This window comes from Neodiprion pinetum, chromosome 6, assembly GCF_021155775.2.
Source record: "Neodiprion pinetum isolate iyNeoPine1 chromosome 6, iyNeoPine1.2, whole genome shotgun sequence".
Lineage (NCBI taxonomy): Eukaryota > Metazoa > Arthropoda > Insecta > Hymenoptera > Diprionidae > Neodiprion > Neodiprion pinetum.
Genome location: NC_060237.1, coordinates 8,104,921 through 8,118,768, shown reverse-complemented (window position 1 = coordinate 8,118,768; position 13,848 = coordinate 8,104,921). Strand labels below are relative to the sequence as shown.

Below are 13,848 nucleotides of genomic sequence, written 5' to 3'. Positions count from 1 at the left end.
CTCGCAGCTCAGAGGCGAGTGAACTGACTTCGCGGCGCGGGAGCAGCGCCACCTGCCGGATTTAGTATCGCAATTCTGCCAACCCAACCGGTTTTTTTTCACCCTAGGAACCATGCTACGGGTGTCGCCGCAGTAAGGAACTGGGGATTTCACTCACTAGCTGTTATTTGTGTACGAGAACAGCTCGAACGATCTACAAAGAATATAAAATTCGTTGTCCCTGATTACTCACAACAATTTCAGTTTTTCCTCGCCTGATGTAAACTTTCGAAGCATAGTTGTTCCATATGCGTTTACTTTGTGCGTTCGTCATCGATTTATTGTACGCTTAACTGTATATTTCAAAAACTTATTATATTAATTTGATTCCTCTGAACAGGTGAAAAGGAACTATGCGCTATATATTATCCATGATCGAGGCTGTTGAGCTAATTATCTGTACAAAATCATCAACTGCGTATCGTTGATGTTGACGAATTCAGCTGCCCTTAGTAATACGGCCATGACCTTGAACGAGGTGAATTCCACCACGTGACAAGCGAGGCATCTGACAGATACCAGGCAGGCTGGAGATAATTAATTACTTTATGATTTTCGTAAACAAGCACTCGTCAGTTTATCCAGTGTATTGTTTTCCGTCTCGAGCGGTGACAATCGTTGCATTACGCACAGATATCATATGCGAGTATAATATTGTAGGCGTGAATATAGGTTTCTCGAATATTTTTAGGTGCCGATAATGTTCCATCTGCGCAGCACAGATACGCATGGAATGCAGAAAGCCGCCGGCTTGAATATGCATGTATGCAGTATGTTATGCACGAGGTGCAACCGATATTCTTGAAAATTCACCAACTGGCAATGAGTCATTTTTCACGCAGATTCGGATTTTGAGGGTGCCTCGGTCGGCTTCGGTATTGTATTTGAAAAAAATGTTGACACGTCGTGATGATAAATAAATAAATTTTTAATACTTTACTTCATATACATGTACGTATGTACATACCTTTGTATGGAAGCTGTTCGATTATCTCGAACGTAACGTAGGAACGTCTGATGAAATAAACTCAATCGGGGGGCTTGGAATTTAAGATTTGAAATAATTGATAAGTCCGGCAAGCATTATATGCTATCACCTATTCGAAATTGGAACATCGAATCGTTCGTATTAATTCTTCTTCTTTGTTCGATAACGGGCTGAATGAGATCAAAGTAGATATGAGAATATGAGGCATTTTGACTTTCAAACATGTGCAATGAAACGTTGCTCTTTGTTGGTTTCACTTCACGGAAAAGCCAGCTGATCTAGGTATATTGGTGATTAAAAGATTGCGGATACGGGTAACCGTAAATCATAGAGATAATAAGGTGGGCAAGATGCAAAAAAATAATGGAAAGGTCATGCGGCTAGAAAGAAAGAAAATTGAGATATGTTACCACCATTTATCCTTATTTGCACGCGCATTTACGCATGCGTCAGAATAGGATAAGAATAATGGCCTATTCAAATCTGCTTACGTTAATGTTGCAATATTCCGCGAATAGTTTTACTCTATTTGATACATAAATGTATGGAGATTCCTCGATTTTCTCTCTTCCTTATCGGCGAACAGGCTACACTAGAGCCCTTTCAGTTATAATTTCTAAGGTTTCATTTTATGGAAGAGTTAGCTCTGAGGACTCTGAGCCAGCTCTGAGCCAAAGCTCTGAGCCAGCTGATCTAGGGATATTGGTGGTAAAAAGATTGCGAACACGGTGTGACCGTAAATACCGTATCCGACGATACGCCCTCCGTGCAATCGGGAATGTCGGGAGATTATTGCATGCCCACCCGATATACGGGGAGCGGTGTTGGTGGGAGTGAAATTGACGTAGCAGCCAGGCAGGCAGCAGGCGAACGAACGAGCGACCAGATCAGGCAGCGTAGCCGTCCGTCCGTCCGTTCGTTGCTAGTTCCGGCATAGTTTCGCGACTTCGAGTTAAGCGGAGAAGACGTTAAATACACATTGGTGTTTGACACGACGTGGAGGTGCAGCAAAGTTCGATATAATATATAAAAAATAAACCCAGTGCAAAGATGGATGAAGAATACGACGCGATTGTGCTCGGAACCGGGCTCAAGGAGTGCATTCTCAGCGGAATGCTATCCGTTAGCGGGAAAAAGGTTTTACACGTCGATCGCAACAAGTATTATGGCGGTGAATCTGCCTCCATAACGCCGCTCGAAGACCTATTCAGGTACGGGAAAATAAACTCGTCGCACGCCTAAACTCTCGGCCCTGCCTACCAACCTAGGCAAAACGCCTCGTCTCGTTCAGGTGTCGCTTAAACGCCGGGGTGAAACGATATTGATTTTTGTATATCTACCCGCGAATTTTACCCAAACAGATGGAAAATTGCAACGTTTTCTATCTATTTTCATCGTTCCGTTGGGTTAATCCCTTTACAAAACGCGCCGGGATCCAAAGGCGGTCCCGAATCGTACCAAGGCCCATGTCAAACCGTGAAACTATTCGGAAATTGATGTATAGACGTATATCCACATACGTCGCAGAGAGCCACGCTATCTGGCGTTCGGGAACACCGGAAGAACTTTAATGAGGGGCTGGAGGGGATATAAACTAACCTTAAGGGGGGTCGCGGATATGCATAAATATTTCTTTCGCCTAATTACACATCGTTTATAGTCGACGCAGGCTGTTCGATATAACCCTAATAAAATTGACTCGCCAGCAAGAAGGAACTGTACTTTTTTTTTCGTTTTACGTATACACATCTACGTACCGTACTGAAAATATTTGCAATTTTTATCGCCCGGTTAACGAACTTTCAACTCGCTCGTCGTATGAATGTAGAATATAATAATAACAGCGCTCCTTGCAAGATAACGGTAGAGTGGAATGATGTCGGACATCGAACATTTCACTTCCCGTTTTTGCAGCCACACCAAACTCAGGCTCTACAGGATAAAAAAGTGAACAGAACGGAGTTCGAAGCGAAACCCCCGTTCCTTTGGCGGAAAAAAACTAACAGAGCCTTCGTGCTTCCTTGTACTTCTTACGCGTGTCTCGCTTTTCGTCTGTTGAAATGAAAAATCATCCTGTCCCCGTGTTCATTCGTCTTATCGATTTTGAGAACCGCCTTATGATACGTGCCTGACCTAAGCAAGGTGGTCCCGTTTTAATTTTTGAATTCTCAGTTTTTATTACACATTTCGTCTCATTTCTGCAACCAAAATTCTCGACCGCCACACCTGCTGCACTATGAGAACCGTTTGCGCTTATTATGACGCTTTAAATGATAATCACTCCTGATGGTCGAATCATACTGCACTAGTCAGTACCGGTACCAGGGCCGTATAATCAGCGGCCGCAGACGGGGGACCATTCAAAAAAAATATAAAACATATATTTGTCCGATTTTTTTAGTAATTTACGCAACTTCTAACGATTTGACAAGTTGTGCGAGTCGAGATTGAGCAACATTCTGTTTCAGTAAATTCAAGGCACCGCCACCGGACGGAAGCTACGGACGTGGTAGAGATTGGAATGTGGATTTGATCCCGAAATTTCTAATGGCCAATGGCCTGCTGGTGAAGCTGCTGATTCACACAGGGGTTACACGTTACTTGGAATTCAAATCAGTAGAGGGTTCCTACGTCTACAAGTCGGCAAAAATCTCCAAAGTACCTATCGATCAGCAGGAAGCACTGTCCAGTGATCTTATGGGTTTGTTTGAGAAAAGACGCTTTAGAAACTTCTTGATTTGGGTACAAAACGTACAGGAGGATGACCCCAAGAGCTGGGACGGCTTTGACCCTTTCTCGAACAACATGCAAGCTCTATACAATAAGTTTAATCTCGACAAGAATACGCAAGACTTTACCGGTCACGCTCTCGCTTTGTATAGGTAAGAACAAGTATTATTTTGTGTTTGAACTAGAATTTATGATACTAGAACCTTGTTATTATCGTATCATGTACATATCACTAATTATGTGTTTCCACTACTAGAGATGACGATTACATAGGCCAGAGCGCTATTGGTACAATTCGAAGAATTAAGCTCTACAGTGACAGTTTAGCTCGTTACGGAAAATCTCCGTATCTGTATCCCATGTATGGGCTGGGCGAGCTACCCCAAGGTTTCGCTCGACTTAGTGCTATTTATGGAGGCACCTACATGCTGGACAAACCCATAGATGAGATTGTCATGGAAGATGGAAAGGTGAGTTTGTATCAGAACAATCTATTGGCAGTATACTATTTTGCCTCGAAATATTTGAGGTATAAATCATTTTTAAAAGGAATTACGATTGGTGAAACAACTCAAATATAAATGCTTTTAAACAGGATTTAAAGGATTTTCAGAGACAGATGTTCTTTTAGTTTGGTTCGACTACTGTAAACTAGTTTCATAACTATTTGCCATCATAATTTAAAGTAAATGAAACGATTTGACTTTGAATCTTGCAAAGCTTATCTCTGGGAACATTGTTGTTATGCAACTGACTCATTTATCTCCTTGTTTATAATCGCTCTTCTCCATATCTGTTGCTGTGCTGCCCAGTTGTTACTGATGTCAATTTAACACACTAAAAATTTTATTTTCAAACATATTTAATAAAATTTATCTGTCTACTCAAGTTTCTTTTGAATTTCAGGTAGTCGGTGTTCGATCTGGTACCGAAGTAGCCAAATGTAAGCAAGTATTTTGCGATCCAACTTATGTGACCGACAAGGTTCGCAAAGTAGGACAAGTAATAAGATGCATTTGCCTCTTGGACCATCCCATATCAGGCACTGGTGATGCTCTTTCAACACAAATTATCATTCCACAGAAACAGGTAGGCGTGAAATATGATAGCAATTGGAATAATACATTTCATTCATCTTAAAGAAGTGAAATCGAGAGATTTCTAGCCAGTTTCAAAGCAGTTGGAGTAATGGCTTTAGTTGGATAGAGAACCTGACGATTGAACCAATCAAGTTGTGATAATTGAATATATAGATGTTTTGTACTTTGTCTCAGGTGAATCGCAACTCTGATATCTACGTCTCATTGGTATCTCACACGCATCAAGTAGCAGCTAAAGGTTGGTTTGTTGCTATGGTGTCTACTACAGTAGAGACGAGCAATCCTGAAGCAGAAATAAAGCCTGGTATCGACTTGCTTGGGCCAATAAAACAAAAGTTTGTATCAGTCTCTGACTACCTCGAGCCGACCGACAATGGTCTTAACAGTCAATTATTCATTTCAACGAGCTACGATGCGACAACGCATTTTGAAACAACTTGCCTGGATGTTTTGGATATTTTCAAACGCGCCACAGGAGAGGAATTCGACTTCAACAAAGTCAAGCATGAATTAGGTGACGAAGATCAGTAACCGTAATTAGCGAATCAATTGATATCCTATGCTTGGATTTGATTCGAGCCTAATCCAAAGGGTTCAACTCATCCCGTACTATAAGTATCATTATTCTTACTTTTGTTAAGTCTAGGGTACTACGATGAAAACGATGTATATGTATCATAAGTGGAAGATGAAAAAAAAATAAATAAATAGTCGCAAATTTTTATCCACCTGCTCTTCAGCCCTCAGTTATCCAGAACGTGGGGACTTCTACTTGATGTTTGAAGCAAAAAAAACCACGATGAAAAGCTGAAAATACACAATATATAGTATATTGTAATTTTTGTCGCGAGTCTTGATTAATCGCAAACGATTCACATGTATCCACATTTTTCAGTTCCTTAAAAACGTTTTCCAAGCTAATGTTACTACGAATATATATATCATATTTTTAACTACTTACAAAATGTTGTTATGCAAAGTAAATGATTAGGGAATAGTCATTATAGGACAGAGTAATTTATATCAACTTGTAACGAAACAGAAAGCTACCTTTTGTCGCTCACAACATGAATAAGTTATAAATTGAAAAATGTCTGCTCATTGAATGTAATTACGGCAAGCCTCTCACGGTAGGAATAGATTATGACGATAGTACATACTAATTGGAGAAGTTTAAAATGATTCATCATATTGAAATATAAGTGCAGGTGAATTATAATATTGGGTATACATAATGTTAAAAATCGGAGTGGGTATACCATGTAGAAAAAAGATGATTGATGTGAATCACAATATCTGTATTGAATTACAAGTATATTATACATCACTCCAGTGGGTTGTCGGGCAGCGAAGAATTCAATTATGTAATATTACCAATAAATGAATAAATAAATTTAAATATGCTAATATGTTAGGTGAGCTTGCGAGCACGAATATTTCTTTGTTACTGTGAGTGTATAATAATACCGTGAACTTTAAGTGAATGAATATTATTTTTTAAAAAGTAATTGATTAACAAAAATTTGTGTCAAGCTTACATGCTGCATGGTATAAAACAAACTGATACGATATTACACGAATTCAATGGAACATCGATTCTACTCTACAGATTGTTGGAGAAATGAAACACTTACGACTGTAATTTGGGAGGCATACGAAAATAAATGATATTATATTAAATAATCTGGATATTTTCATCAACGTTCTTCATTTACAAACACAATTTTTTAGTTTTTCTTTTTCCAAATTTCATTTATCCAACTATTCTCACAACATACATATTATTGTCTCTGCATCCTACTACAAGGAATTCACCATTTATTACAGGTGATGAAAATATGTTACCACCCAATTTCAAGCTGGTAACAACTTGACCATTGAAAGCATTTATAAAACTCAAAACACCGCCTGTATCAGCAACGATTAAAACATCTCTTTCACAGTAGGGTGTCGCAAATATTGGACATTCAAAAGTAACTGAATATTTCAGAACTGGGGTCGATGAAAGCGTTTGTATGGAGAGACAGTAAACACTTTTATTGTTGGATCCAATGATTAGCTCCTCGGTGTTCATAAAGCAGTTTTTTCTCATCACCAAGTGAGAAAAGACATTGCCATCAATTTTATAATTCCATTTCTAGAAATAATAATTCGTTATGTTTTGCATTAAAAGTTTATTTTTTTCTATGCTGAAATTGCTGCGCTTAGTGTCTCACCTCCTGACCAGTTTCCGAATTAAAGCACTTCATTTCTCCCGAAACACTACAGAACACGATGTCTTCATTTTCTAGCATTACTGGGGCGGAAAATATTGGATCATTGAATTTGAACTTCCAAATTATTTCTCCAGAAGTCTGGTTCAACGACATGCAAGTCCCATCGAGAGTTCCAAACAGAACTGAACATGCCCTCAGACAGGTACAAGGAGTAGCTGAAATGCTACCTTCGCTACATTTAAATCTCCATATCTCTTGACCATCCTAAACGCAGAGTGTGATATTTGAGATGTGCGTGTTTATTTGTATTTATGGGACTATGATTAGCTCATCATAATACTTACTTCTATAGAGATATTGTAAAAATATTTGTCATACGATCCTACAAAAACACTTTTTCCATTACTACTTGTTGCCGCGGTGCACTTGACAGTGTCTCCAGTTTTGTATTTCCAAATTATTTGCCCACTCTTCAAGTTCAGGCAATACACGTATCCATCGTAACACCCTGAGTTTAATTAACATTGGATAAACACATCTTATATGGTATAAAACATACACTTGAAAGAAGCCATGGATACCGACTTACCAACAATTCCTTTAAACTCATCCAGAACAAGAACTGAGGCTTCAATTCTATCTGGCAGATTTATTTCATAAGTAATTGAATCGTGACTATTCAGTTGTTTAGTCAGGATTAGACCCGCATGGGAACCTACAGATGTATAGATTTCACCACTGAAATTGAGATGTTGTATCTGTTTAAAATTGATTTCTTATTTTTACCATTGACTAGCCATATGTCACAAAATATTGCAGTTTATAAACCGAATGACTGGTGTACCTAGAGTATTTGAATATAGTCGGCGATGCGTCAACACATTTCTTCAAGTCTTGTGTACATTCCACGATTAATTGTGAACGAATATTCAGATTCAAATTTGTGCTTGGGAGAAGATAGTTTTCATCATTCTCTCCAGTCACTCTTCCTCTACATTTTTGCCACAAACATAAGTTAGGATGTGAATATTTTTTGGGCTGTATAACATCATACTTTCTTTTTTTATTCATTGCAAATTGTGTGTAGCTGGAACTTGAACTGACAATATTATCTACATTACTAGTTATTTGCACAGAAGATTGGATTTTTTGAAGTACGTAATCCATGCAGTTAGCCAGCGTTTCATTTTTTAATAACAAACCAATTAATTCAGGGAACTCTATCTTTGATGCTGCAGAAAGTTCGTTGGCGATCTGCATTGCTTTTACAGAATTCCCACCACTGTCCAAAAATCCAGAATCGATTGTTGACTTTAAATCGTTTTTCCAGAGTTGCAATAATATTTTTTTTACTAATTTTGAATCATTCGCTTTCTGGCTATTTTGGACACGACCTTTCTCTGTAGTTTCAAAAGTTTTCATCAAACTTTTGGTGCAGATTTTTCCATTTATAGTCAGTGGAAAAGTATTAAAAAGTTTTATTCTATTTGGTTGGTAAAAAGACGGTAGTTTACGAAGCTCATTATTAAGTTCTTCTTGCACTTTCAATTCGTCGGTAAATTTACCACCAGCTGCTCTTAGGCTCGTGGTAGAAATGCACAGATAGAGCGCATGCTGTTTCTCATCCCACAATACAAGACAATTTTTCACAAAATTCAATTTTGACACCGTTTGTTCTAGCTCAGTTAAATCTACTCTATTACCAAACCTTTTAACAGTCCTGTCGCATCTACCTTTATAAAAAAACTCCCTGTTTCGCTTTACCTGAAAATTTAAAACTCTCGAAAATAATTCATGTGATATGTACCAAACTTCTTTTTGATATAATGTATAAATCGTACTTCAACTAAATCTCCAGTTTTCCTAAAGACCGGTGTTTCCAAGTGTTTCAAATCTTCGTTGTTAATCGCACAGACTCTGGTATCACTTCCTAAAGTATGAGATAAAATAAGCGTGTTTCTTATGACCGAGAAATCGAGTATTTAGAAGACCAGCATATACGAACCAATGTACAAGACACCTTCGCCGTCACAAACGATATCGCCTTTCTCACTTCTCACTTGAAAAATGGTCTCGGAAAATGGTGTCCCCAGATATTGATTGATCATAGGTGAGGTTTCAACCTCATTGTGATTTATATTAATTTCATTTATACTTGCCCAACAAGATACTTCAGTTATACCGTAAATATTGTAAATCTTAGTCTGATTAATTGGGTGTTTTACAGTTCTGAACATTTCGATTTTAGGCAAAGGTTCACCGCCAAGAAGTAACACTTTCAATTTGCTCTCCCTACCAAAGATTGTGTTTCCTAATTGATGCTCACTCCATCTGTACAGCCACAGTGATGGTGTGGTTTGCAAGAATGTAACTTCATGTTCAAAAATCAAGTTCAATAATTTATACGGGTTAGTAATGACTTCTTTTGAAACCATGAACAGCGTACTGCCGCTAGACAAGCTCAAAAACGTCTCTACTATACTAGGATCAAAAGTCAGTTTCGTTAATTGTGCTATTTTGTCATGTTTTGATAAGCGGAGAATTTGCTTTAGTTCTAAAATGTTAGGCACTATAGAAGCATGAGGAACTTTCACAACTTTTGGTATTCCTGTTGAGCCTGATGTCGTTATAGCGAACGCGAATTCATTCTTGTCTATGTTATTTGTACCATCGATAGTTTCCAATTCTAGTAATTTAACCGTTTCTCCGTGTACGTCGACTTCGCATAGGGAATTTGCCCCAGAGAGTACTGATTGAGAAAATGCAAATGATAGTCCAATCCTAGAGGAAATTTCTCTTACACCTGTCGATGGCAAATTCACAAATGCAGATCCTTGAGATAGGATTCTGAAAAAAAAAGAATTATTCAATATGAAGTATCGGTATTTCATCATGTTTACTGCAAAAGGACATCTCACTGAATGCCACTTTTTTTATTCGTCGTAACAATTACCCCAAGATCAGAGCAGGGATGCTTGGAGCTTTTACGTCACAATTTATCCCCACAAATTGATGGTTTTTAACAGCACCTGCTAACACAGCTTCAATCTTTACTTTTGCATCGCTAAGCTCGGAATAACTGATCTTCTTAATTGTCTCCGAGTTATGATACTCTATCGCTATGTCTTCAGGCGAGCTCCAGTCACAGATGGTGTTCAACATACTGACACCGTCATTTGCGTGCTCATACGGCAGTTATAATAATTCGGTTCCTCTTGTCGCAGAGTTCATGCAAAAGAGAAATTCGAAATGAAGGTAACTATCGGAATAATTAATTATTATCAGAATAATTATTACATAATCACTTCATCTACTCACTGAATTGATTGAATATAATCACCAGATCAACAAGTGGTTGATTACTGACAATTGTGGAAGTATTTTTTCACGATACTTTGATTTGAGGTTAGGATTACAACCGTCATTCATTTCTACTTGAATTTAAATACATTCGTAATTCGCATAATACGAACGGCACCCAATCAATGCATTATCTAAGATCAATATTTAATGCTTACCTTTCGTATGGATAATTCAATTTCTATTATTTTAGGCTGGGCTACTGATGTACGAAAAGGAAATAACAGCAGACATTTATTTCCTACAATTCAATTTTAGTTCTTTCCACCCTTGTTTGTTTTTTTAGAAAATGGTGCGCGCATACGTTCATTCCTTCAAATCCGTAACATGAGGGAAACAGAAACAAGCTATCATCACCTTAATCAGTGATCCCGAATTTGAGAAAAAAGTTTTCAATTATTTGTTTTACGAAAAATGAATTTTATTATTTACGCATATTAATATTACCCTTTTCTTCTTGTTATAGGATCTAATGTTTACATTAAGGGTTGATATATTTTATAAGTAATTAAATTAAGAAGAATGAAGTACAGCAGATTTGAATGAGGAAAAAAAAACTAATTCTGCATTGCCGAATTCGTTTAACTGATATTTTACATTCCGAACAAAAAGATAGCTAATTTATTATTATTTCGAAGTTCAGTCACATAGTTAATCACATATTTTATCAAATGATTCGATACACGTATTCACAAGAGATTGGACTAAAGAAAGAAGATCAAAGCTTCACAGATGAGATGCAGATATAACAGATTTCGAAGATATTGATATTTAAATAGACTGAAGTTATACTTGGTTAATTATACACAGAAATTAATCGTGCTATTGTTAAATTAATACTTTCGTGGTATGGATCGTTAAACCGAAAAATCATGTTTTCCATTAGAGAGTGAAAACAGACCGAAAGAAATTGTATCCAGAATGTAAATCTTTCTATTAACGTAGCCAGCATACCTAGAAAATATTCATATCAGCTGCAAAAATTTATTTCTCCAAGCAATTGTTGCTGGTATTTCTAATTTCGAATTAGGGATATTGTACGCAAATGGAGAAACTCGGCTGGAACAGGAATATTCCATTATTGCTAAATTTTTCAGAGGGTGAGTTTTTCTGTTGCGACAAGCTTGAAATTTGAGTTTGCGAAAGACATCTTCAGATTTAACACGCGATAAACCTACAGTTACAGATGATTTAGAAAGCATTTCTTTCGTCCCTCCTCGGATTCTTTCTACTTCTCTTCGCACCATTCATTCTCCTTGCGAACCTGCTCCTCTTCTGAAGCTGTAAAATCGTTCTTTATATTGAACGTCTTACGGATTTCTTCTGGTGTTTTTCCCTTTATCATGTTTGCCACAGTCTTGCACGTTACATCTAGAAGTCCTTTGATGTCCAAGTAATTTGCTGCCAAAATCAGTTCGAATAAGGTTCCTTGATCAACCTGTAAATAAATAAAACAAGGCAAATTAGTAGCTGTCGTTAAAAATATAATGAATCTTGCACAGACTACGTTTCAAAGATGTTTAAGAGTGAAAAATTGTCAAAGAAAATTTTCAAATGAAAGGAATGTGTCTCTTATTAATTATAATATTAGCATTTTGATTGAATGCAAAATTGACCTTCAAGAAATCAGCATCCCAAGAGCTGATGTCGTCAGTTCGCTTCTCCTTGTTTTCATCATCTTCAGGTGGTGGTGGATCATCTTTGTGATACGTGGCCCATTGAATGACTTTTCTCAGGATAGCAGAGTTAACATTTGGTAGGGGAACAATTTCATCTTCATCTTCATCCATTCCCAAGTCCTCCAGCATGGTTTTTATCGTGACTGAACATTTCGCAATTTCAACATCCACGTCGAATACTTCGCCATCCGAACTCTGCAGCTTTATGTTCGGCATCTGTGATTAAAAACAAGACAAACATAAGTTCAGTTACGTCAATATTTCAGGTACAAGAATCGACCTTCTTCTATTATTATTGTTATGTGTACAAGTTTCTTTGTCTTTGAACAACTCCTAGTCCATGTTATCGATCTGTGTATAAACTACATTTCAATGTCATTCAGTCCGTTTACCACAGAGTGAATTGAGTTTTGGGACATGGACGTAAACATTTTCTTTCAACGCATTGAACTGAAAAATGCTTACGCATAGCATTACAGAGATTTTTGATGTAGAAAAAAACTGAAAAATAAAATCGATTTCCGCGAAAAGTATGAGGGTATGTTTATTTTTATAACTTGTAAATCTGAGTCATACAACGTTATGAAAATTCCAACGCACGAAGTGAATACGAAAAATGCTGCATGGACAATGACACGTTTGATTTCGTGTAATTTCGAAAAAGAATATTCGGTCTTTCTCCGCAGCGAGTAAAATTTTTACGGATGAGAACGTCGAGCAGGAAACGTCAGGTAGCGAGTGTCGACCACAGGGATAAGATATTGGCGCGCACGGCAACAACCTTGCGAGAATGAGGTTCGCCGTTGACCCAAGGTTTTGGATAAGGGTTATAAACCCAATAAAATTCGACGGCACGTTAGTGGCGGGCGTATCCGGTCATAATATGCGGAGGAGACACGTTCCTGGAGGGTTTAATGCAAAGCAGCTCATGTCTGGTGTTGAAAATCGACGAATAATTATAAATCATAACAACATGCGCGGGCAACGAATATTCGTCCATTAGCCGATTTCCCGTGCAACGACTTTTCCAACTTCAAGGCGATAAACAATGCCCAGCGAATGTTTTGTTACAAACGTTTTGACCGAGGCAAGAAGCTCCGTAAATAAATTATCGAATTACCTTTCAAGTTACTTCCAATTCTCCGTTGTGTGAAACCGATAATGAATCACAGCGTAACGTTGCCAGGCTCTCTAGTACACTCTCTAGTCTTTAGTTTCTACCTCCCTCTTTTTCGCTTTCTGCTCACCCTGCGATCTCTCTCTGATCATCGACGACAAACTTCAGTCAGCAACACGCAGGCGCAACGGCTCATAGATGGCGCTGTCGGCAGTCAGGACCGTGCTTAAATTTTCAAAATTGGAACACTTCAAACTGAGCGTTGTTGGAGCGATCAAACATCGTGTTTCATGTTGAGTATTTACAATTTGGAAAATAAAACTCATACTTTACTGAGATTTGATTTTAAATTTGTTATTTTTGAAGAATTAAAATGCTGAAAACAGCCGACTGGCGTAGGGCGCTATGAATTGCGTTTACGTATTGCGGAAAATTTTGGAAGAGCAGTAAATTGAAAAGGAAATTTAAAATGGCTGTAAGTCTCACATTTTTTTGCTTGAATTCCACAAACAAAATAACTATGGAGCGAAGAAAAAACAGCTTTTATCTGTTTTTTTCAAATTTTCAAGTGCGGGTACTGCCGTATATTAGTGATAACACATAGTTTAGTATTTTAGAA

General features: G+C 37.7%; 3 protein-coding genes across 4 annotated transcripts; 1 reads left to right on the top strand and 2 right to left on the bottom strand.

Moving 5' to 3' along the window:
* The first annotated feature begins 1,883 nt into the window (after positions 1-1,883).
* Gdi (GDP dissociation inhibitor) lies at positions 1,884-6,540 on the top strand. Its single transcript, XM_046632945.2, has 5 exons — positions 1,884-2,238; positions 3,496-3,909; positions 4,014-4,227; positions 4,664-4,846; positions 5,032-6,540. Exons 1-5 carry the CDS (start codon positions 2,078-2,080, stop codon positions 5,386-5,388), a joined length of 1,329 nt encoding a protein of 442 aa, XP_046488901.1. The 5' UTR covers positions 1,884-2,077; the 3' UTR covers positions 5,389-6,540.
* Aasdh (Aminoadipate-semialdehyde dehydrogenase) lies at positions 5,711-10,756 on the bottom strand. Of its 2 annotated transcripts, XM_046632943.2 has the most exons (9): positions 10,592-10,756; positions 10,027-10,285; positions 9,079-9,920; positions 8,915-9,003; positions 7,918-8,837; positions 7,663-7,811; positions 7,418-7,581; positions 7,074-7,337; positions 5,711-6,994 (listed from the first exon to the last, which is right to left on the bottom strand). In XM_046632943.2, the coding sequence occupies exons 2-9, from the start codon at positions 10,233-10,235 to the stop codon at positions 6,611-6,613; spliced, it is 3,021 nt and encodes a 1,006-aa protein (XP_046488899.1). In that variant the 5' UTR covers positions 10,236-10,285; positions 10,592-10,756; the 3' UTR covers positions 5,711-6,610. The 2 variants fall into 2 exon arrangements, with proteins under 2 accessions (XP_046488899.1, XP_068993554.1); XM_069137453.1 differs by having other exon boundaries at positions 10,027-10,756.
* A 320-nt stretch (positions 10,757-11,076) lies between these two features.
* SkpA (SKP1-related A) lies at positions 11,077-13,385 on the bottom strand. Its single transcript, XM_046632947.2, has 3 exons — positions 13,233-13,385; positions 12,050-12,328; positions 11,077-11,871 (listed from the first exon to the last, which is right to left on the bottom strand). The coding sequence occupies exons 2-3, from the start codon at positions 12,326-12,328 to the stop codon at positions 11,662-11,664; spliced, it is 489 nt and encodes a 162-aa protein (XP_046488903.1). The 5' UTR covers positions 13,233-13,385; the 3' UTR covers positions 11,077-11,661.
* Positions 13,386-13,848: the final 463 nt, after the last annotated feature.

Coding starts and splice junctions, on each gene's coding strand:
- Aasdh (XM_069137453.1), bottom strand. CDS start 10,235: ATGTTGAACACCATCTGTGACTGGAGCTCGCCTGAAGACATAGCGATA. Junction 7,812..7,917: donor ACTATATTCAAATACTCTAG/GTACACCAGTCA, acceptor TCTCAATTTCAG/TGGTGAAATCTATACATCTG. Junction 7,582..7,662: donor TGAGTTTAAAGGAATTGTTG/GTAAGTCGGTAT, acceptor AATTAAACTCAG/GGTGTTACGATGGATACGTG.
- Gdi (XM_046632945.2), top strand. CDS start 2,078: ATGGATGAAGAATACGACGCGATTGTGCTCGGAACCGGGCTCAAGGAG. Junction 3,910..4,013: donor CACGCTCTCGCTTTGTATAG/GTAAGAACAAGT, acceptor TTCCACTACTAG/AGATGACGATTACATAGGCC. Junction 4,228..4,663: donor TTGTCATGGAAGATGGAAAG/GTGAGTTTGTAT, acceptor TTTGAATTTCAG/GTAGTCGGTGTTCGATCTGG.
- SkpA (XM_046632947.2), bottom strand. CDS start 12,328: ATGCCGAACATAAAGCTGCAGAGTTCGGATGGCGAAGTATTCGACGTG. Junction 11,872..12,049: donor GGGATGCTGATTTCTTGAAG/GTCAATTTTGCA, acceptor ATTTATTTACAG/GTTGATCAAGGAACCTTATT.